A 25,080-nucleotide genomic window follows, 5' to 3' on the forward strand; every position below is an offset into this window, starting at 1 on the left:
CTAGAATCCTCCCCCCCTTTGCTGTTCCAGGGCTTTCCCTTCTGTCAATATTCTCCCGGCCTTTGTACACTACGGAGGCTATCCTGGGGGTGTTTCCTGGATCCTTTGAGCTCCAGTATCTGTTTTGTGATACCATAGCTGTGCAGTGACCCAGGCAGGGGTGTCTCTGTGGAGGCGCATTCTGCATGCCTGGTCACTGTCCACCTGCTTCCTCCTCTTGCGACACTGGCTCCATTAGAAGCAAACAATAGCTGGTTCAAAGCCTATTGTCAGGAAGTACCTGACAGGTGCAGCAGCTTTTGAAACAGCCTGTCTGAGCCCGCACAGAGACACTTCCATTCTGCCTTGAAATAAAAACAATGCAGGGGTCCTGAACCTGTGTCCCCTTCAGCTTGTAGAACATAGTCTAGAATGGCCGGCCACTAGGCTTGCTTTGCATAAAGCCAGGCTTCTTGGGGAAGTTGGGCAAAGTGCTTATCATTTCCTCTGAATTCAGAGATTCAAGATGAAGGGGTCTGTCATCTGAGGCCCAGGCTTTCCAGAAGTGAAATGTCACAGAACTGCCTTGAGTATGACATGCCCCATGAAACCCTTAGGAAGACCTCTGGGCCAAATTAAATTTGACATTAACGACAGCCCCAGGAAAGGACCACTTCAATGGCCCTAAGTCACTACATATTACAGTAAATAGAAGAGCAGTTTGTGACGCGCATCCTTCCCCAGCTCAGAGGCCAGGGGCTGTTCCTCCTCGGGATCACAGGGCTCCTGGCCCTTGGCCCACACCTCCACAGACGCTGCCTGGGCCAGCTGTTCTCTATGTGGAGTCAAGAACTAGGAGAGCAGGCCCTGTCAAAGGAAAGGTCACAGAATGAGAGCATGCTATTAAGTCAAGTGTCAGAGCACTTCTGATCACCAGACGTGAAGCTGTTCTCAGGATTTTTGCACTTGTGAGCCTGGAGATTTTCATAGATGATTTGCTCATTCATTCATTCGTTCATTCATTTATGTATTTATTAATTCGACAAATGTTTGTTGAGTGTCCAAATGCTGTAACCCCTGAGGTTATATAGAACCCGACACTTCAGTCTCTGGGAAGACATGTTAAAAAAAAAGTTAAGATCATGGTTTTTTACTACGCCATGAAACTTAACAGAGCTCATCCTCATTCCAAATCACAGTCAGAGGTATTTGTACCTCCAGAAACACCCAATTCCAGGAGCTATCATCGGTTTCCCCAAGCTGCCTCTGAAAGGCTGGAGCTTCCAGGCTTGAGTGTCAGTCCCCTAGCATAGCTGGTACCTCCGTTCTCAGAGAGTAGAAGTGGGCCTATTGCTTTAAGGAAAACTGGCACACAGCTATCAGGAATCAGATTAAATCATTAATTATCCATCAGCAAAGGGCTGCATAGGCAGGAAGCATCTCAGTGGATACGCCGATTTCTTTGGCTTCACCTGAGCAGCTGTCTTAGGGCATGCCCTCCCAGGTTGGGTAGAAGGTTTTTCCCTTCAGTGGCATTGCCCGAGCTGGTCAGCAACTGGGTATCCACGGCCCTGCTCCAGGAGCCTGACTGAGCACCCCTCCGCCAGAGCCCAGCCTGTTCCACCTGAAGACCCAAGTTCCCAATTGCAAGGCCGTGCCGGAACCCTTCCCGTCTAGGATTCCAATGGTGGAATGAAGCTCAGATTATAGAGTCAACAGCATGTGAGCTCCTGAAAGGACATCAGAAAGTACTCCCTGTCCATGCTGAAGACATGCCAAAGAAGAAATGGGAATCATAGCCAATGATGTCAGTCACTTATGTGGATTAGCAGGATAGCAGGATACTGCAATCACAAATGACCGTAATGTCTCATTGGCTCAAAACAGCAAAAGTTCATTTATCATTCCCATCGCATGTCCTTCTTGGATGGGCCGTGGCTCTTTTCCATGTGGCTTCCCCCTGGGATCTAGGCTAACAAACAGCTTTTATTTAGAGCACCGTGGATCTCATGGCACATGGAAAAGACACATGGAAAACCATCAATTGGCTCTTAAAGCTTCTGCCCCGGTATGATGTGTCACTTGCACTCACATTTTATTGGTCAGAGCAAGTCACATGTCTAAGTGCCATCAGTGGGTCAGAGATGCGTGTTGAGAGCAGAATGCATTCTACAGCCATGCAGTTCTAGTACAACGTTTGTCAAGGGGGCTTCGCTGTCCTCCCCTGCCAGTCTCTCCCGCTGACCTGTTCCACCCACCAAAGGTCTACTGTGTCCCTAAAGGTAGGACCAACTTCTGTTTGGTTCATTGCTGCCTTCTCACCACAGTGCCTGGCATAACCTAGACATTACATAAATATTTACTGAAATAATAGAGAGTTGATATTGCAATTGTGAGAATACTCCACAGAATGAGACCTGTGTCTTTGGTTATAATAGTTTCCCCTAAGACGCTCCCACTTATTCTTGCCCTGTGGTGGACCATGAGGAGGCATGACCTGAGCTTCCATATCAATCATCGTTGCCACACCTCGAAGTGCTACAGACACTCTATCCTGACCAAAGCCAACCCAGAGCAGAATGCAAACCCTGCAGTTAAGAAGTTCAGTGTCAAAAAAAAAAAAAAAAAAAAAAGAAAAGAAAAGAAAAAGAAGTTCAGTGTCCCCAGGTTCCATTTATACATTCATACCACAATGTGTCCTGAAATCTGCCTCATCTACCCCCTCTTTCTCTACTTGCTGGCTCAGAGAGGCTTCCCCATGCTAGAGCTCAGGGACCTTGAATCATACCTCAACTCTGGTTCCAAACCCCCCCCCCCCCACACACACACACACACACACTCAAGCTGCAACTGCTGTGCACCAGACCAGCATGGACTCTAAGCAGCTTGATTGGGTTGATTGGGTTCCCAGGGACCTTCACAGAGGATTCCCAAGGAGCTTCTTAAATACACCCTGTGTGCAGACAATGCTGTACCATCTTTGCAAGTGATGTGTCCTATTTACCCACAGCCTTCCATGAGATCCCTTGAGGAGAGGAGACAGAGAGAGAGAGAGAGAGGAACTTTGGGAGAAAGTAAATCTCTCTCAGTTTGTGTAAGTGCACTGAGAAATGAAATATAAGCTGTTAAGCTGGGGAAGTCTGTACCATCTGGCTACTTACAGCTTGTTGCTTTCTGGTAGGCAACATCTGTGGGTTAGGCAGGGTGGCCTGCTGCTCCCCACACCATGGAATCCAGGAAGTCTGCATCCGTGGCCTTACCAGGGCACATGCTGTCTTCAGTGTGCCTCTCTGCAGACAGCCATCTGTGTAGGGAGTTGGGATCCCAGGGGATTGTGCTGTGTGCTTGGCAAGATACCATACTGTGTGGTAGAATGAATATTAGCTGGGTCTCTAGGAGCTGGGCCTGCCTCTAGCTAGCTGTGTGGCTGTGTGACCTTGATCAAGACATTTCCCTTCTCTAGGCTTTGGTTCCCATTTGTAAAATGTGGAGGAGGTTACAAGGTCTCACTCCAGGTTCACTGAAGTGGTGCAGTGTGGGGCATGGGCTTTGGAACTGCAAAGCCCTGCAGATGGGCCCACTTACTAGCTAGTTGTGATCCTGGTCTCACTGAGCCTCAGGTTCTGACCTGTAGCCAGGAATCATGACAGTATTCACCATGTAGATGAGTAACTAAGAAAAAGCATTATAGTACTTAATTCAGGTCTGGTGCTCAGTGCCCCAAAACTGGTTCCTAGGAAAATAATAATGGTATTGGTGGCAAAGCTAGCGCTGGCAGTCATCAAGCACACACCTTTGCTCTGGCTCTGCTAGACTGCATTGGCTTCCCTGGCATGAGCTGGCCATCAGGAGTCCTGAGCACTTAGCCTGCACCTCTCTGATTACCTGAAATTTCAGAGCCTGACACACAACTCCTGGTGTCAGAGCCAATTTACCTATGGGTCAAAGAAGCAATTGCATTATGCTGGGGGTTCCTAGAAAATGAATTTGCTGCAAAACACCACAATCTCCCACCCTTAAACCACTCCCAAATCTCTACCTGCTACCACCTAGATAGATTTCTTTCTTTCAGATACCTCTGGAGGGTGATAACCCTTAAAGCTTTGTTAGTCATTGAAATATTAGTGTGAATCAGCTTATCAGATAAATAAAATGGATATTAGACAAGGCTGGAGGGGTATGGGATGAGAACAAATAACTATTGGTGAGAGGTGTGGGGCACAGACAGGAGGCTTCATGGGCAAGCTCACCTGAGCATCGGGTGGATGGCTACAAGTATCTCATGGAGGCACTGGGTGGGAGGAAGGACACTTAGAAATGTTAATTGAGTGCCTCCTATGTATCAGGCATGACACCAACCCAAAACTCCTAGGACATACACATCTAAATAATGCAATCAACACCACCCCCATTTCCCTTTGATAAGCATATGCTGTAGGGTGATCATGAATTGACAGACCGGAATCTCCTGGCCTCCTAGATGCCACGTTCCTGGAGGCCTCTCCCAGGGCAAGCCTTTCACAGCACTAAACAAGGCAACTAGCTCTAAGGATACTTATTTTTCACATAGCACAACTTTCTATTGCAAACCAATGGATGCTCAACTCTAGACTTGATCATCTGCTCCAAGGAGAAAGGGAAAACTGGCTGGTTGAGTATTTTCAAAGAAGTATATTGGTTTTCAATATGGCACCCTCCTGAAGGATTCTCAAGGGTAGATATTAACTGTAGATATTTGTGGTAGCTGACTTTGGAACCCAAATACTAGGCGAGGTAAGACTCTGATATACAGAATTCAGAAATCCAGGGACCTCTGACAAAGATCAGGTAATGCACACAGCCACTGTCTATTAAACCCATCACCATTTACGACTGGCTGGTCAGTGCCATCCTGGGAGAACCCTAGCTCCCTGCACCAGCCACACCTTAGCTCCCTGACTCTCATTTCCTAACAATATTGGGAAGCCCCTGTCTCTTATCCTCCCCTAAAGAGCCAAGTCCTGACTCCTGTGTGGGACATAAAGATGTGGAAAGCTCTGCTGGCAGTACTTGAGCTTCCGAGGGAAGTCAGAGGATGCCCAAGGGTCCTCTGAACTGAGGCATCCAGTCTTCTCTGTGGGGTTGCCCTCTTCTGCCCACCTTGGCTCTGTCCTCCACAAAGCTGTTGGTGTGACCTTCCTAAGACATCAATCTACCTGTGACACTCCCACTACTTCAAGTTTAGCCCTCGTGCCTTAGCCTGGAATCATAGTGGTAGCAAAAATAATTATAATAATAAGGATAAAGTCACAGGTAACATGGAGTGAGTATTCTCCACATGGCCAGCATGCTGCTGCAGGCTCTAGCGAGGGCTCTTATTCAGTCCTTGCAGCCCACTGGAAAGGGAGACATCACAGCAGGAGCTGGAGAGGCAGAAAAGCTAAAGGACATGCAAGGCATCAAAATCAAGTGTGCAGACTTCTGAACCCATGTTCTTGACCACCATATCATTCAGCCTAAACATAATGGTTGTGTTAAAAAAAAAAAAAAAAAAAAGCGTGGTGAGTACAAAGTGGCTCACACTCCTTCCCATGGCAACAGGACCAAGACCCCTGATCACACTGTGTCACAGCTGTCTGTCTACTTGTCGGCTCTGAGCTACCTCAGTTCAGGGACTGTACTGATTCACATCTACACCACCAGTGCCTAGCAGGGGTCTTGGCACATGGTTGGTACTCAATAAATGGCTCATAGGTTAATGGATGGATGAATGCATGAATGAATTCATTGATCCACACCAAATCTGGCCTTCTGTGCTCAGGAAACTTCCCTGCTAACAGCCCCCCTGTTCTCATTTCCCTAAATTCCCACAGTACTTTCTCCTTGTTCATTGCACCTTGTTGTGTCACATGCAACATTTTTTGTCTGTCGGTTACTGATGCCTTCACCTCTGCAAGACCCTTCAGGGGCAGGGATGGCATTTGGCCCTTCTTTTCCGGAGTCACCTCCTGGAAGGTTGGCTGAGATTGCTGAGTAAATACATTGAGCAGTTCATCCTGACCCAGGAGCAGAAAACAGAAGGTGAGGACACCCACCCTGTAAGGAATAAATAACCCTTTGTTCTTTCTGGCCCCCCTACCCTGCAGGAGCCTCCTCTGGCATCATCGACCTCTTGCCGTCCCCCAGTGCTGCCACCAACTGGACAGCAGGACTGCTCGTGGACAGCAGCGAGATGATCTTCAAGTTTGATGGCAGACAAGGTGCCAAGATCCCCGATGGGATTGTGCCCAAGAACCTGACAGACCAGTTCACCATCACCATGTGGATGAAACATGGCCCCAGCCCTGGTGTGAGAGCCGAGAAGGAAACTATCCTCTGCAACTCAGACAAGACTGGTGAGTCTGCCCGTTACATCCCAGCTGGTTAGGCACAGACACAGCCACAGACAATGTGGATGAAAAGCAAGAGCATGATGGCATCCTGGGAAAATACTCTTGTCTCTGGTCTTCTGGCTGCTGAGTTTTTCTGGGCTTGGGGTAGAGCGGGACCAGGGAAGAGGCACAGACACAAAGAATGCAAAATCTTGGACTAGTTGCTTTCAAACCGGGTTCTTTAGAACCCCAGCCTCCCCAGAGGCAACTTAGAGCTGTGACCCATGCGGTGGGAGTTGGGGGGCAGGGGGACTTCATTCTTACTTCAAAGCACTTCTACCTTCACGATGCTGTATGTAGTAAGATGTCCAAAAGTTTATTTTCAATGAAAGGGTCATGGTAATTTTCAAAATCACTGTCAAACATAATACCGGTAGCTAACTTCCGTTAGGTGTTTTCCCCATGCTGAGCCTGCACAAGGCAGTTCAAGCTTGGGGGTTCAAAGCACTCCACCACTTCCTGGCTGTGTGATACTGGGCAGGTTGTTTAACCTCTCTGTGCCTCACTTTCCCCCTCTATAAAATGGACATATAATCTACCTCATAGGGCTTTTATCAGGATTAGATGACTTAAAGCGCGTGTAGAGCTTTAGAACCGTGCCTGACACAGGGCAGGTGCCATCTGCGTTAGATATTACTATTGTAGACTGTTTCTCAGATCTCTACAATTTTAGGAAAGCATGATTGTACTTCTCATTTTAAGGATAAAGAAACATCCCTGAGAGGTTAATAACTTGTCCCAAGTTATATAGCCAGTAAGGATCAGAACTGAAACGCAAGCTCAGATCCAGCTAACTCCAATCCTGCGCACTTGTCACCACACACACCATACACATGTGCCTGTGCACACACACACACAAGCACACACATACACACAAATATTTAGATATACAAATTTTACAATTCAATCTTAAATTATAATTCTGCAATTCCCTATTTCAAGCGCTACTTTTCTTAGAAATACCCAAAATAAATAATATCCCCAGCAGATACTGCAGTGAGAAGGTAGGATAGAGTGGCTCACAGCTCAGCCTCTGCGGCTGGACACCCAAAGTTCATTGCTCAGCCTTTTCACTCTCAGGTGTGATCTTTGAGGAGTAGCTAATGTCTCTGAGCCTCAGTTCCCCCATATGTAAAATGGGGGAAATAAACATGAAATAATGCGTGAAATCACTCAGCATCAGTTATAAAATCAGTGCTCAGTTTATTTACTTGATGGTGTTACTATCATATTACTTCTGGTTTTATTCCACATTATGCTACTCCTAGGACTCCACATTTTCAATTGCAATCACTCCTTACAATCTATGTTAGCCCATTTTTTCAGATGTAGAAACTGAGAGAGTTGCCCAGCTTTCCCTAGTAATAAAGTAAGTCTGTCCGAACGGTTATGACAAGGATCAGTTTTTCTGGGACCTTCATTCAGGAAGGACCCTGCAGATATGCATGAGATCACACAGAGGTTTGGGACTGGGTTCAGAGCTCAGCGATCGTCCAGGTCACAATCTCAGGAATCACCCCGCAGCCCGGTCCTTGCAGCGCCTGGCAAGGTGCTCCCATCATAATCCAGGGCCCTGCATCAATGAGAAAATGGCTTAGGGCTGAACATACCAAGGCAAAGCAGCATGGGCTGGGGTTCAAGGCCAGATACATAGAGTCCTTTCTGCAATGTATCACATACCCCTGGGAGGCAGATCACACAGATGTGAATGTTCTTGCTTACAGAAGAGGAAGTTAAAATATGAAAGGTGGAGTGGCTGGCCTGGGGAACACAGCCAATTACCCAGAGAAACAAGATTGGATCGGGTCCTGGGCCCAGGATCCAGACCCATGCTCTGATGACCAGTGGTTCTCAACCATGCTACACAGCAGAAATCTCTGGCACGCTTGTAAAAAAGCAAAGATGCCAGGGCCCCACCCCAGTGCAGGAAGTCGGAGTTTTTAGGGAACTTTTTGTGCAGCTCTGGCTTAACCCACCACCTTAAATGATGATGCTTCATTGTCACCCAAGCAGTCTACCCCACAGGCATGTCAGCACCTGGAGGCAGCTTACCTGGCGCTTTTCCACTGTGGTCATGGCACAGAGCCACACCTTGTAAGCAGCTCAGCCCCAGCACAAAGAAGATGGGGAAGGTTCCTCTAACTTCTTTGACTAAAAAAAAAGAAATCTGTAACACCTTCTTGCCCTAAATTTAAAAAATATCAGGAATAAACTAAGGCTTTATTAGGCTTTTATATATCAGAAACATCTTTTCAAGACATGTTTATATCAGACAACCTGAAAAACACAGAGTATAAAGGAGAATACACCAATCCCCTAAAGCCCTAATACCTAAAGATATTTTCTGATTACATTTGGCATATTTCATTACCAAATAAAATCTCATTTTTATTTCTATGCATATGTAGAATGTCCTTAACAATTCTCACTATTTTTATAATGCATGTGATACCATTATGTTCCCTGTTTCTTTTATGTAACATTATATCCAGATCATTTCTCTTCGTGATAAAATATTCTTTAAAGATATGGATTACATAACAATCCAAGATTGTGTCATGGGGCTTTATTATTTCATTTATCTGGCTTCTTTTTGTTAAACATTTAACTACTCCAAAGAACACAAGGGTCATGAAAAGAAATGAAGCGGATTTCTGAGTGTACCCTGTCCCTAGCCCACTAAATAAACCAGTGACCCCACTGTGGGTGGTGACTCTAGGAATCCAGATTAACAAAGGGAGAGGGAGGGAGAATTTTCCTAAGCTAGAAGATGCTCCAGAACTCCATTCATTCCTCTCATTCCACTTCCTCACTCACAATCTCTCCTGACTCCAAATAAAAAGAAGGGGGAAAAAGTCCTTCTTTCTATATTTTCCTGACAATAGATAATAGATAATGGAAATCAGTTGGGCAGTTGTGAGGGGAACAAGAAATATTTGATAAAATCCCTATAATGAAGACTTGGGCATTTTATCAGGCCCAAGGCTGAGTGGCCACCCAGACATTGGCCCAGGGCAACCCTGCCACACTGGCAACCGCTTTGCACATACTTCCTCCCTGTATCAATTAAGATGCTTTCAGTTATAAGAAACAGGAAATATAGATCAAGCTGATATCAGATGATCCACGAAATCAAAATAATAAAGAGAAGTTAAGAGTTTTTGTAACTGAACATGTCCAGAGCTATGACAGCTTCAGGCAAAATATGATCAAGGGCTTGGCTCTTTTCTCTGCAATTTCTCAGATCTGCCCCCATATATGTATCGATTTCATGTTATTAGCAAATATGGTTGCAGCAGCTCCATGCATCCTGGTTATATACTACAACTTCTAGAGAGAGAACATCTCTTCTATTTTCTTTCTGATAAAAGAGAGTTCTTTTTTGGACTCACTCAGGAAAGCTCCTGAATCTCTGGCTTGAACTGAATCGCTTTCCTGAGAGAAGGCCTGTGGCCAAGAGAATAGCCTGCATTGCGTGACTTGGGCCTGGGCCCTGAACCAATCGCCATGGCATGGAGGCCAACCAGAGCCCAGGGATTGGTATTGATTCCTCACACTCACACCTCAAGGTTTATACAGGATGCACAAAAATCAATCTCCCTGTCCTATTCCCATGATGCATTAGGATAATCTGGCATCCCTGTCATGGGATGTTTCCATAGGTATGGAAACTGAGGCTCTAAGAGACTAAAGAATTCTCCCAGAATCATGGAGAGCTACAACTCCACCCAAAGCCTGTCTGACTGCTAGGGCCCATGTTCTTTCTACAAGGGCACATCACCTGCTCATCCATCCGTCATTTATGGAGCATGCGCCTTGTAGTAGATTTCGTGTATGCTACTATGTAGTATAGATGTGAGTTCTCTGAGTATTGGTCAAAGAACAGCTCCTCCCTGGCAGTAGCTGTTATCTTGTGGCTGCAGGACTTCATGCCTGGGACCCACGATGTGAGATTTCCTAAGCAGAAAAGGAAGTATTGGTATCGGAGGCGGGAAACATCCCATCCATTGTGTATGGGGAGAGGTATTTATTCATTGCCTTTGAAGGACACAGAACTATGACTAATGCTGAAAAATCAACCTGCCCCCTCCTCCTAGCAACTACAAATGGAGCCACTTCCTCTAACTGCACACAATAAGGTCGAGAAGGAGACCTGCTCTGTGGTCACCATTGTCAAGCCTGATGAAATGAAACAAAAGGCCAGCACCCTAGGAGGAACCAGCTGTGTTAAAGGAGCCGGGGGTAGCTGACGTGATTGTCAGAGAGCCCCCTTAACCCTCCCAGAAGTATTTGTACAAACAAAACAAAACAAAACTCATTAACGCTACATAATTTTTATCCTGGGCCTGATGCGGTGTCTGAGTATAAGTCAGGCTGGTATTTAAAGTCCAAATGGCTTCTCTGCAGAAGTTTTGCTGTGGGTTTTCTTGAATCTTCCTCTTCCATTTCAGTGAGCTCCCCCATGCATGTTCTAGAACATTCATTACATCTGATAATAAAAGGGGAAACTGCCATGCCCATCCCTTTCCCCCTGGATGGTGTGCTCAGTGATGTCGGGGAAGACTCCCCTGGCAGAGACTGATGCAGGGATACTATAACCACTCCGCTCCTCTTTCTGCTTTTCAGAAATGAATCGGCATCACTACGCCCTGTACGTGCACAACTGCCGCCTCGTCTTCCTCTTGCGCAAGGACTTCGACCAGGCGGACACCTTCCGCCCCGCAGAGTTCCACTGGAAGCTGGACCAGGTATGGCACTCACCTCACCCCTCACCCCAGCCCACCCCTTTGCGGGGTGGTAGGTGTGCCCCAGTGATGACAGAGAGGAGGCACGTCAAGGTTCTGCTCGCTGCTGAGTTTGGGAAACATCAGCTCAGGGAGCCACACAGCATCTTAAAGTCAAGATAAAAACTGCCGCCCTAAAGACCAGCTGGGGGTGGGAAGGCCACACTTCCCAGCCGGGACCCCTGCCAGGTGGTGGACCTGCCAGTACATGAATCTTGTCCATTTGCTCCACGTTGAGCTCCCGGGAAGCTGGTTCTCTTGACCCCCAGGCCCAGTTTGTGATCTTTGTTAGCACATCTTTATAGCATAAGTGCCCGTGTCTCCTCTTTGATGCTTTGTCATCTCCTTTGGGTGATGGTGCAGCCTTGCCAGGCTGAAAGCAAGGGGGGTGGGGGGAGCTGAGGACCTGTAAGTAAACAGTGTCACAGTGCACTGCGAGCAGTGCACATTCTTTTCTGAAGTGCAAAAGTCTATGACTCACACCAGAGCCTCCTGACTTGTGATCACAAAGGTCACTACTTGTGTCATATTTGTCAATGACAAATGAAGTGTCTGCTCTGGGCGAAAAGCTTTGAAGTGTCTGTTTCCAAGGGCTGTGCAGGGCCGCGATTATGAAGGTGGCCGTCACTTCTCTGGGTGGCTGTGCCACTGAGGAAATGTCTTTGCAGCAGGCCTAGAGTTGGCCTTCACTTAGACTTGAACTGTGGGGCGGGGGGCGGGTAGAGGGGAAGGCACATGTGAATTTTTAAAAATGGTTGTCAGCTATCCAGGGGGAGAAGGCCAGCAGACAGGCAAGGAGACTGAAGAACGAGTCTGCTTAATGAAGCTGGTGAGATGATGCTCATTCAAATTGCGGTCTTCCTGTCTGGTACCCCACCCATATTCTCAGTGCTTCTGGGGACCTCAGGCTTCTTTCCTCCCCCTAAAACTTATGGTGTGTGCTACCTGCATCACCTTGTGTAGAGCTGAATGTTCCAGAATCCTTTGCCTTCTCTCTCTTTCTTATGGGCATCTCCCCAGGCCCCAGTAGGGCTGGTTTCAGAGAGTGTTACTGGGAAGCGTTCCAGAAGGAACTCATTTACATTGAGATCCGAATGATAGCTGCCCCCTTTCATCCACACAGAAGCACAGACATATGCTCTTTCAAAGCTAGATTCATTAACCTCAGGGAATCTCTCAATGCTGGAACTTCAGGCAACGTGACAAGGTCAAGGATGCCAAGCTGATGGAAAGATGTTTGAGGAGGCCCAGTGGCAATTGCCTGATCTATTCCCAGTAAATCCCATCCTGCTGGATCCCGGGGTTTTGCAAATATGGCATCTGGATTGGTATATGTTCCTCTGAATTAGGAATTCTGGGTATTGCAGAAATGGTGAAAGCTTGACATTGCTTATTTGATTTCCCGGCAACCTCTCAGCTACCTTCTAACGTGCCATATGGCTTATATGGGATATATTTAAATACATAATACGAATTGAGATGAATTAAAATAAATTCCATATTGTGAGGGGTTTTAATAAGAACACTGCTGTACTGGCCAGGATAATTACAGATGCCCTGCAGCATTTGCTAAGATGGGATTGAGAAGTACTGATACAGGCAAATGAAGTCACAGGGTTTGGAGTTAAAAATAGGTGAGGAAGGAATTCTGGCTCTATAGAAAAAGATATAATGACTCTAGGAATTCTGAAATCTGTTCCCAAAGTGGTGAATTTAAGGAGGGGCTGAGGCTCACTGAACACTTTCCAGATTACTCAGATCTCATTCATCGGCATCGGCTCTGTAACCAGGCTCACTCTCACATCTGCCCCGGGCCCCCGCCCAGTGGATGAAATGAGGCAGGGGACCACGGTCTCGTGACCTGCCCAAGGTCACACGGTGAACTGCAGCCTGGACCCGCCCTTTCCATTATGCTATCCTGCTGCTTTGGTGAGCTTGCTAATTTAAAATGTTTTCACGTCTCAGTTTTAAGGATCCGCATTATCACTGAGATGCAAAATGTTTATAGTCTTAATGAAACTCCATGAAACTGTGTCAAATCTTTGCTTTGCTCAAACTTTGTCTTCTCCTTTGTCTTAGTCGGCTGGGGCCGCCATAACAAAGTATCGCAGCCCATTGATTTCTCACAGTTCTGGGCTGGGAAGTCCATCTAAGATCAAGGTGCCAGCTGACGCAGTTCTCCAGTGAGGGCCCTCTTCCTGGCCTGTAGACAGCCGCCTTCTCACTGGCAGACAGAGAGAGAGAGAGAATGAGTGAGAGCTTGCATGCTAGGATACCTACCCGTTCCTCTTCTTATAAGGCCCTATGGGATTAGGGCCCCACCCTATGACCTCCTGTTTCTACAGTCACACTGGGGGGTAAATGCTTCAATGTATAAATTTGGGGAGGGGAACACAATTCAGTCCATAACATTCTTTACTTTAAAAATTAACATTAAAAAAACTTAAAGGCTACTTATTTGTGATCAGAAGCCCCAGCCCCTTTGAAAGGAGACACAGTGGGTAGGATATAGGAAACCTCGGCCACACGCATACTAGCAGTCCAGTGGTACACATAGACCAAGCCACAGACCTCTCTCTCCCTTACTCAGTTGTGTAGACAGAGCCTTCCAGAAGCTTCTTGGATGTAAATCACTTGGTATTCAGAAATGTACATACTTGATAACGTCTCCTCTCCAGGAAGCTACCCTGGGTCACCTCCCTGAGTAGCTTACCTCCCCCCAGTGCTCCCCAGACTCCATACAGAACTCCATCCCAATGCTTACTGTACCCCAGTAGCCCATTTATCCTGCCTTTCTGATCACTTTGCGCTGAGCTCTGAGAGGGCAGTATTGAATTTTACTCTCTCCAGTTCCTAGTGCATATTAGAGCCCTGAGCACACAGTTGGTGCCCAGTAAATGTTTGCATAACTGCCAATGGATGTGAAGATCAAAAGAAGGGAGAGATGACATGTGGGAGGGAGAGAGGGAAAGAGAGAAGAAAACTCCAGAGGCCTTTTACAACCTCCTGGTGATTAATCGATCTTTTGATTCATTTTATGGAGCATTTTAAAATTATAAAATTTTGCCATTTTTTACTCTGTGGATCTCAAACGTTGCTTAGCCTTTATCTTAATACCTAATTCCAAAGATTTTACTGGATTTGCCAGCCAGTGGCTCTGTAATTATTGCAGAACTTTCTGGCCTTGGCCAGAAAGGATTCTAGCCAGTCTATTCTATTATGTGTATTCAAATTCCTGACCCACCTTGGAGCTCCCAGAAGCATAATAAACGTTCTAATACCTAACAGGGCTTCATCTATTTGTTTATTCAGCAGTTTATGCTGAACACAAACTATGTACCTGGCTCTGTGCTGGGTACGAGGGGTCACCTGCTAAAACAGAAGCCCCTACTGTATACAAGTATACAAGTACCCAGAAACAGTTTACATCCTATGCGATATGTGCTGGGGCAGAAGGCAAGAGACCAGATGTAGGGAGTCTGTGGGAGCTCATGTTAGAGACACCTGACATGGACCTGAAAATAAGGGCCTGGAAAAGCCACTGAGAGGAGACATTGCCTGAACACAGTGCCAAGAACTCGGTGATAGGGAGCCAGGCAGCCAAGATGACAGAGATGTGAGCAGCACATCTAGCTTCAGGAGACTGGAGGTTTCCAATGTGGCAGACCACAGGGATGGGGCAGAAAGGGAATGCTTTGGCAGGTATTAGGATGCATATTTAGAGGAGCAGGTGTCGGTTAAATCCCAAGAGGCTTTTCATATCATGTTATTGAGTTGGCACTTTATCCCCAGAAAAATGGACTATAGTTGAAGAACTTTGTCTTTCAAGGAGAATTTAGGGATGGGGAAATGTGAATAATGCTAGTATGATATTCATAAAATTTATCAAATTTAAGTAAATATAGCTCAGGCCAGGTATTCAATAGAGCCAGTGGCAGAGGCTGCGTTAGAACCAGGGGCTCCCCTTTCTTTCCTCCATGGCCAGGCCAGGAGCTCAAGCACTCGGCAGATGTTGCTCAGGGGCATCGAAACCAGGGTATGATATGCACAGAGCTCTTCAGGTGTGTGTCTGGGGAGGGAGGCAGTTGCCACAGAGGAGCTGCAGGTCTCCAGCAACCCACCCCTCTGCCCCACACCTCAGAAAGCCTTTGCCAGGGTGGACAGACTGCATTGGTAAGTCCATTATCAAGCAGCTCCAGGAAATGTCCTGACAATCCAGTGCACCTCACTAACAGGATCCTAATGATGAGGAGGATGTCATTTTAATGGGATTTTTACTCATGATCTGCTAAATGCAAATCCCTCGAGCCTTCAGCCGGTCATGTGCAAACCCAGACAGGAGCAGAGAAGAACACCCAGCTGCCATCTCACACAAGAAGGGTTTATTAATTTGCAGCCCCTTCCGGCTTTAATATTATTTGGATATGGTTGACTCATTGTCACAAATTCTGATGATCTTCCCTTTGGATGTCCTGGTGGTCAGAGGGAAACCTGCTGATGTTTTACAGTGTGTTCCACTTATTGGAAGACACAGCTTAAGTGACAGCCTCAATCGACCAGCAAGAGAACAGGTGCCCCCAGATCATACAAAGAAAAAAATGCATCTCTGAAAAAACTGCAATAAGTGCAAGATGCTGAAGTGAGACTCACTCTGTTGGCCGTTGCTGTCTCTGTGCCTGAACTTGTGATAGGCACCAGAGAGAGAGAGAGAGAGAGAGAGAGGACTTGGCCCTGCCCTGGGGAAGCTCATGGCCCTGCCCACTTATAGACTCTAAAGAGCATGCTCCTGCAGGAGCCGGAACTCTAGTGATTAGGGGTGCAGAGAATGAGGGAAGATACCTGGCTGGGTGAAGGTGGGTCCTCACTGAAGACTCAGCCACCACATGGATCTACACCATGGGAGAATCCAGGCCTGGGGCTACCTTTCCAACTGTTCAGAAGTTAGAATCAGATTTTTATGTAAAGTCTCCCAATTTTCTCATTTAAAAGCCTACATCATCAGCCTCAGCAAATGTTCTACAGTGTACCTCTATACTCTGGTCACCAGTTTGAGGCTACCGATAAAAAAACAACAAATTTCCCTGATTTCCACACAGGAAAAACCACACCATAACACGTCTATTTGAGAGATGTAGATCTTCTTAAACGAGGCCCACGTGTTCTTTTTTTTTTTTTTTTATTTACAATAGTCATACAGAGAGAGAGAGAGAGAGAGGCAGAGACACAGGCAGAGGGAGAAGCAGGCTCCATACACCGGGAGCCCGATGTGGGATTCGATCCCAGGTCTCCAGGATCGTGCTCTGAGCCAAAGGCAGGCACTAAACTGCTGTGCCACCCAGGGATCCCGGCCCACGTGTTCTTTGAAAGCCCTTCCTGTTCTAGTACCAGCGCCCTCCATCCAAGAAGAGTGCTGGGCTTCCGGGGCAGGGGCAGGCGAGTATGTCCTCCCACACAGGGGGGCAGGGGCGAGTGGGGCAGGAGCCCTAGACCCAGGCCCCTGGGGTGGTGGTCTCCCCTTCCTCTTCCATGACTGAGACAGGAAGGCACAGGCCCAGGTCTCCGCAGGAATAACGCCAGGGCCGGGATTTGAACCAAATGCTCCCATTTGTCTTGGGCTGGAGCCTCTGCTGGTCAGATCCTTTCTTCTTGCATGGAATTCTGAAGCTCCTGCAGGAAGCTGCAAGTGAATAAATCTTTATCCCTAGTGGGGATGAATGTCAGAACGACATAGTCAGTTTGCCCACATCTGCTCTTCCAGCCACACTGGGAGTCACATGGCTTAGTTCAATCATTATTATAGCCAAGTGCCAAGGAGTTAATTGGAGAATGGTTAGTCCAGTCCAGACCAGTGCTCTTAATGAGCAGAATCATCGGGCTTTGTCAGCACTCTAATTCCGCCGCTCAAGACTAATTCTTGGATGCATTAGCTGTTTTCTCCAATGCAGTGGCCGCCCCCTCACCGTCCTGCCCACACGCCAGCCTTCAGTGACACGTGTGTTCCTTTAGGAACATGTGTCCTAAACAGGGGGAAGAGTGTCCAGAACCTCTTTTAGGCGGAATCCCAAATGACTTTTTTCTAAGATGCCAACTTGCAAGGTTGTTCTGAATGAAAAATGGATGTGGCGAGGGTCACAATTACTCTCCCTCGTCTTTCTCTTGCTAATATATAAGGGCCCCAGAGGAGCCCTTCTCTTAGAGCCCCTCTCCCTGCCTCTTACCATCTTCTAGACCTCTGCAGAGAGCTGGCTTCCGTGGCTTCATGTGATGGCAGAGGAGGGTCCTCACACCCACAGGGACATTCTTGGTCCTCTCAGGTTGGGCCTGTGCAGTGACTGTGGATTCTCTACTCTCTGGAAAGGTGACTTCTGACACAGTTAGTACGTTTGTTCTGTTTCCTTTCGAGAGGGTACAACACGCTGGTAGCTGCTAGCATCCATTCTATTGCCTGAGCCACATTCCCTCCACTGGAAGCCCCATTCATGGAGGCCTTTCAGCCTGGCCTGGGTCCCTGCTGCACTTCTGGCCCCGACCACCACCGAACACCACATGCCATACTCAGCGGGGCTCCTTAGTTCCCCTGTTGGCCACTTGCCACAGATAGAGTAATGACTCCCAAAGATGCACAGCTCCTAATCTTTGAATCTTGTGAATATCTTATCTCCCATGACAAAAGGGTGGTTAAATTAAAGATCCTAAAATAGAGGGATTGTCCAGATGGGTCTGATGCAATCACAAGGGGCCTTATAGGACGGAGACAGGAGGATAAAAATCAGAGAAGATGTGACAAAGGAAGCAGAGCTCAGAGAGACTGCCACATTCCTTGGCTCAAGGAATGTGGCAGTCTCTCTGAGCTAAAAAAGAGAGAGAGAGAGGGAGAAATAGATTCTGTACTAGAGCTTCCAGAAGGACTGCAGCTCATTGAAACTCATTTCAGACTTCTGACCTCCAAATCTGTAAGGTAATAAATCTGTGCTGTTTTAAGTTACCAAGTCTGTGGTGATTTGTTCTAGCAGCAAAGGGAAACTAGTACCTCACTCATGAGCCTTGGGGAGACCCAGAGCTGCCCAGGCTCGTAGACGCAGCCCCCCACCCCCACAGCTTATTGAGGTGACCCTGGGCTGGGGTTTCCAGGCAGACCCAGAGACTCTGCTGAGCCCTGTGAATGGTGCCTCTGTCCCCTCAGAAAGTGTGGCCCTAGGAGGGAAGGAGGCAGGGAGGGAGGGAGGGAGGACTAGGCACTGTCCTAATGCTCCTCATCAATGGCCTGCTCCTCACTTCCCAGCAAGCTTGCTTCCCACAAGCCCCTTGTGGAGGACCTCCAAGGGGCAGATTTAGCCTTTCCTTCTGCTCAACACCATATTCTTCTTCTAACTTAAAGTGCTGCCCCCGCCCCCCCCCCCCTCCCCCGCCCACCAGCCATTATGTGGAAAAGCTACCTTCTCTGCTTTCAGGGAAGAAGCTCTGAGCACTCTGCTTGGTTCTGGAAATGCTAAAGCAAACCTAGAAAATCCTCTCTCTTGACAGAAGCTCACCTGGAAGCTGGAAGTTGACAAAGCTGGTACACCAGTGAGATTCTCTAGATAGTACCTGTCCTGCCCCCAGACATAGTCATCAGCTTCACTGGAAGGTCCCCTCCTTGCCCATCTCACTCTTCCCACTTCTTCTTTCCTTCCCCCGGAACCACCTCCCCGATGAACTCTCTGCTTCACTCACCCCGGCAGCACAGGGAAAATCTCTGATCTGTAGAGAGAAACTAGGACACAGCACCTGCTGGTATCTCTGGGAAGAAAGGGGTGTCTGCTGAGTTCCCAAGGCAGAACCATGACCAGATGGAGGAAATTACCAAGAGACCGGATGAAGTTCGGATTAGTGCTGCCAAACATTAATGAGTGGATTGTCTACCTAACCAACGATGAGATCTGATGACAAGCACATCATTCCATCAGTGTCTTGCTGTGGACATGGCGTCCACAAACTCGCTGAGGGTTATTGTAGGCTTATTTATCAATATGTCCTGAGCCATTTGCTTCAAGAGCTGATTTCTGAGGGCTTTCTTGGGTTTCCATTACCTAAAAATTCTCTTTACTTTTTCTTCTGAAGATTCTGTACCAGGAGAGAAGCCTAATGCTTATCAAATCCAGAGAGCTACTGGAATGTCATTCTCTCCTCTGCCACAGTCTCACTGGCTTCCTCTACCCTACTCCCTCATCTGGGCTGGAGGTGGAAGGCTATACAACTGTTACATTTAAGCTAATCAGAGATGCTAAGAATTCTATTAGCATTCCATTCCCCCCCCCTTTGCTGGCAGACCTGGCTCTTCTCTGGTCTTTCTTCCCCCATGAGCAGCTGCTTAGCAATTCCTTTTGCTCCCACGAAATGATTATTTGTGTCCTGACCTGTACATCTGCCCAGAGGCAATGGATGCATTTTTTTTCAGTAGACATCCCATAATAGATATTTAAAGTCAGTGTCTCTCATTTCACTGTTAAAAAGAAGAAATAATGTCAACACAATTAAAAATGCCTAGTAAATCAAACCACCTTTTCAATAATAAATTAAGGTGCTTGAGCCTTGGGGTAGTCCCATTTGGAAGCAACATTAACTCAGTCACTACACTGGCTGCGCTGTGCTCCTATCTTTCCAGGCCGCTTCAGGGATTGATGCCAGTGGGAGGGGAGGGAGACTCCTCCTTGGCATCAAACCCAAATGTCTGCATTCATTATAGGAAAGTTATTTTTCTCTGTCACTTCCACACTATGGAAGGACAAGAAATTGACAAAGCTGAATGCTAATATAAAATGGCAAATTCTAATGCTAACCCCTCATTTAAGAGAAATGAGGTAAAGGCACTGGTCACTGTGAGGTCCCTATGGAATGAGAGGAGAATTTGAACCAGCATTACTTCGCTGCTTACTTGTGCCAGGCACTTTCTTTTAATTCTAATAAAAATCTTGCAGTTCAGGCATACCATCCAGGTTACAGATGAAGAATGGGAGAGATAGCAGGGTGCTTTCCACATCTCTTACCTAATAAATGGAAAAAACCTGAAATATAACCTTAAAACACACATACTCCAAGAGGGCAAAAGGCACCATTACTGACTTGGAAGAGTTTACAACCTTAGTGAACACCCAAGATGACAAGAATGAACCAATATCCATGCTGATAACTAAGTCTTCAAAACAGGGCATGGGTGTCCATCCAGGAGCACATTCCAAGCTCAGCTTAGGAGGAATCACGAATTAACATCTTTTAAAGATCAGCTTGCTCCTGAGACGTGGTGATGAGAGTGCTGTTCATCCTATAAAATAAGAGAAGCCAGTGGAGCTGACTTCTCAGGGAAGACCCTCCTCTGGGGAAGTCTTGCACAGCAATAACCCTAGAGGTCCAGCAGTGAGATTAATCTGCCCTACCTTCCTGTTCTCTCCCAATCCCCTACGAGTCATCTGTTTCCATCTTTAATGTCTAAACATGCAAATATTGCTGCAGTTACTGCTCATTAGTTAGCTAAAGGAAGTGCCCTTTAATTATGCCTTTAAATAATGAACCTCTTCCATCACCTTGACAATCAGCGCATATTTAGAAGGAAGCAAGGCCTCATTATGAAACAGCTACTACATCCCTTGCTTACTTAGAAGATGGTGGCTTTCTTGAGGAAATAGAAAGGAAGTCTTGTGATAGAAAGGAATAAAAAGGAATAAGCCTTGTGATTGCATTAACTCCTGGTAGCTTTAGATGCATATTACATGTGAGGGAAAGAGAAAAGACTGGCATTTTTTGAGAGACCAATCCCTAAACTCATTGATTTCCATGCATTAAATCTAAACTACACAGTTACTTTTGAAGTCATTTCTTATCTCAGTTTCATAGATACTGAAGTTGAGGCCCTGAAAGATGAAATAATTTACTTAAGGTATTGGACCAAGTCTACCATTCTCCAAAGCTCCATGTTCTTTTCCATGGTGTGTTTGTCTTGTTAAGAAGTGTCTACATCGCTTGGCAGAACTGGATATCTTCCAGGTCTCCACTAGATTTCTCCATCTTTCCATCTCAGCAGGAACTCATGGGAATTTTTCCTTCCAAATGATTCCCAGGCAGAGGCAGATGGGACCACACTATGCAGGCACCTATCTGCATGGCTCTGAAGAATAAAACAGAGTGTCGTGGACAGGCAAGTCATTTCCAGTGTGGACAATTACCTATTTATCTTTCCAGACCATACTCAAGGCTCACATATTTGATAAAGACTCTCCTGTAAACTGCCCTCCCCCCAGGCAAATAGAGAACTGACCTCACTTCCATGGAGGCCCCAGAATTTTCTCACAGCAGTTCTTCATACTTTATTACACTTACTTATTTGTTGGTTCATTTCCTCCACTGTACTAGAATATCATTCTTACTTATTACTTCAATCTTTAACACAGTGTCTAACACAAATACATGTTCAATACATGCTTATTAAATTAAAAAAAAGTCCTTATCTGTGGTCCCCAAACACTAGTCCATTGACCTTTAAGTATCAGTTTGGTGATGTATCATCTGAGGAACACTGAGAAAAAGGAAAAAAGCTTCCAGGAAAAAACAAAAAAGTATGTCCTTTAACAGGTAAATGAATAAATAACCTGTTGTATATCCACATATGGAATTGTATTCAGCAATAAAAAGGAACAGTCTATTGATTCATATGGCATGGATGAATTTCAAAAATATCGTGCTATGTTAAACTAGAAAGCAAAGACTATATATTGCATGATTTCATTTACATAAAATATCAATAAAAAAGCAAATTTGTAAATAGCCCATCAGTAGTTTTCTAGGGCTTGGGGTGAGAGCAGGAATCAGCTGTAAATGGGCACAGATATCTTTGAATGATGGCAATGTTCTAAAACTAGATTTTGATGATCATTGCACAACTCTATAAATTTATTATAAATTATTGTATAGTACACTTAAATGGATGAATTTTATGATATGTAAATCATGCCTCAATAAAGATATTAAAATAAGAATTGAGAAATGGCCCATTCTGAGGACACGAGATGATATTGGAACTGTCTGGACTCTAAAGAGCTTCAATACAGGCTTCATAACAGAGAAGGAAAGTGAAGAAGAGACCCAAAATTGGAATATAGACTTCCTTCAAATTCCTATTAAGTCCTGGATGACCCCAGAACTGTATACACACAGGGGAAACTTCAGGAGGAACCCAGTGAAAAGCAACAATAGAAAAGACTGAAAAATTAAGTAGAGATTTTAGCTACTGCCTACTCCAAAGGAGACAGATTTTAAAATTTCTCAAGTTTGAAGGGCCAGATAAACACGAAGAGTTTTCCAATAAAACACCAGAAGAGATATTAATAAAGATTATATGCCAAGATTAAGGGACTGGCCCAGAATTAAGGGTAAACCTAAACAAATATACCCATATATAGTATAAGATCAAACTTTACAAGTACAAGGTGATCATTCAGTGATTCAACAAAAATCAATAATCTTGGAGAAATGTAAGAGAATCCAGAGTTTCTACAATGCGCAATGCATAGTTCTCAGTATGAAATATAAATTATTAGACATGTGAGGAAACATGACCAAAGGTCTAGGGTAAAATCATTCAAGAGAAACAGACCCTGAGATGAGACAGATATAGGAATTAGAAAATAATCTTAAAGCAACTATTTTAAATATGTTCAAAAACTGTAAAGATTGCCATAATGGGTGAACAGATGGGGAATCTCAGCAAAGAAATGGAAACTACACAGAAATGTAAAATCTAGAATGAAAAATACAAAACCTAAAGCGAAAGGATGGGCTTTGTAGAATGGAGATAGAAGAAATTAATGAACTGGAAGGAAATCAAAAGAAATTGTCCAATATGAAGAAAAAAGAAGGGAGAAAGATTTCTTAAAATATAGCGCCAGAGAAAAGGAAAGAGAGGCAAGAGAATAGAGGGGAGGAGAGAAAAGTCTGAAAAGAACCAATGGACAAGAGTGAATGAATGGGGTGCAAAAAAATTAATTGAAGAAACGATAGCTAAAAATGTTTCCAAATTTCATATAAAACATCAACCTAAAGGTTGACTGAAATAAACAAGCCTCGAACTGAGGAAATACAAAGAAAACCACACCTAATCACAGCATTCCCAAGGTGTTAAAAAACAAAGAGAGAAAATCTTGAAAGCATCCACAGAAAAGGAGGGAAAAAAAGACATTATGGGAGAAAAATAATATGAATACAGTTGACATTTTACTGGAAATGTTGGAGACCAAAAGACAATAGAATGACAAGGGCAGTGTGTAAGAGAGCAAGGAAATGGTGTCAGCTGGGGAAACAGATCTCTAAGAAGGAAAGGAGAGCATTAAAAATGATAAATATCTGGGCAAATAAAATACTCTCTTTCCTTCTTTCTTAATTTCTTTAAAAGGCCATGACTTTTAATTCAACAATTTTAGCAGTGTATTGAGGACATATAACATACATAGATGTCAAATACATAACCACAATAGAACAAATGTTAAGGGGGGAGTTACACTGCCCCATGGTTCTCATGTTTTGTGTGGAGTGCTAACAGTGTTAAGGATACTGACAGGCTGAAGATGCATATGAAGGAAGGTCTACTTTAGGTGAAGGACCATGAAATTAGAGGGATACACAGGGAGGAAATGCAAGCTTAGGATGTTGTAGATTTCTTGACATAGATTTTTGCTTTAAATGGGCAAAGGCATGACAAGAGCAAAGAACATTTATTGGTAGATGGGCCACAGTAAGGAATGGAGAACTTGAATCTGAAATTTCTAGATGGTGCTCAAAGTGAGTGCTCAAGAGTGGGCATGAATGATGAAGGAGGACCCAATCTGACCTTGCAATGCTGAATTGGAATTGGACACAATATTTAAGAACATAGGATTGCTTTTTTGCCATGAAACAGGGTCTTAGAGGACCTAGAGAGAAAATTCTGAGCTTTAGATTTCAGAAAGTAACCAAGGGAGCCAACAGGTATTAAGTTCGAGAGACGTAGTGAGTGACCTACGGGTGCAGGAATAGAAAGCAAGGTGGAATTTGCTGCTCTTGAGGCTGCAGGCAATGACATCAACTTTGTCTGTGTGTGTGTCAGATCTTTTTTTTCTTCTGCATTTTGATGCTTTGACATCCTGGGGCCTTGTGGACCCAAAGAGGGACTTTCCCTTGCAGTGTTAGCTCATTCCTAGAGATAGTAAATTACTTGACAGCCAGCATGCCCTTGATATGCAAACCTACCAATCCTGAGTCCATATTTCCATCTGCCTCCTTTTATTGCACTCCTTCAGACCAGGACACTATCTTTGTGCCCTAAATCATCCCAGGGCCAGGTACTGGACATCTAGCCTGCTGAAATTATTCAAACTACCCAATCCTAAACCTGTTCAGCTTGCTTACAGCTTTGCCTGTTCCTCCCACAAAACCACAATAAAGCATCCTTCTCCCTCTCACTCCCTCTGCCTTCTGGCCAATCCTGGTGACCCCCTACCCCATTTGGCTCTGTGTGGTGTGGTGTAGTGCCTCCAGGGATCTGTGAGTATCAGTATTTCTTCCTTTATGACAGTCATTCAGTGTCTGTGTATCTTGCCATACCTGATTAAAACAAATCTTGCAGACAATTTTAAAACAGTGTATACCTAAGGTCCTAGGGGGTCACAGGCCTGTGTGTATCATCGTGTATAATCAGCCTCCCTAGGATAGAGTATGTCTCTTTCCCTTTTTAAACAGAAATATCACTCTTTGTTGAAATTGTTTATGCTTGTCATGGCAGTGAATAAAGAGGTCTGCAAAAGTAGTGATTTTAGCCATAAATTAGAGGTTAGGAGGGAAATTATAAATACTATTCAGGAATTGGGATATCCACAAAGATCTCAGAAATGATCCCTCATTTG

General features: G+C 45.4%; 1 protein-coding gene across 2 annotated transcripts in view; it reads left to right on the plus strand.

The window, feature by feature from the left end:
* CLSTN2 (calsyntenin 2) overlaps nt 1-25,080 on the plus strand; it is a 623,447-nt gene that overhangs the window by 511,552 nt on the left and 86,815 nt on the right. For both annotated transcript variants that reach the window (XM_049099645.1, XM_035704913.2), the window contains exons 7-8: nt 6,105-6,353; nt 11,016-11,137. In XM_049099645.1, the coding sequence (XP_048955602.1) occupies nt 6,105-6,353; nt 11,016-11,137 (371 nt within the window). The remainder of the gene's footprint in view (nt 1-6,104; nt 6,354-11,015; nt 11,138-25,080) is intronic.

Source organism: Canis lupus, chromosome 23 (assembly GCF_003254725.2).
Source record: "Canis lupus dingo isolate Sandy chromosome 23, ASM325472v2, whole genome shotgun sequence".
Lineage (NCBI taxonomy): Eukaryota > Metazoa > Chordata > Mammalia > Carnivora > Canidae > Canis > Canis lupus.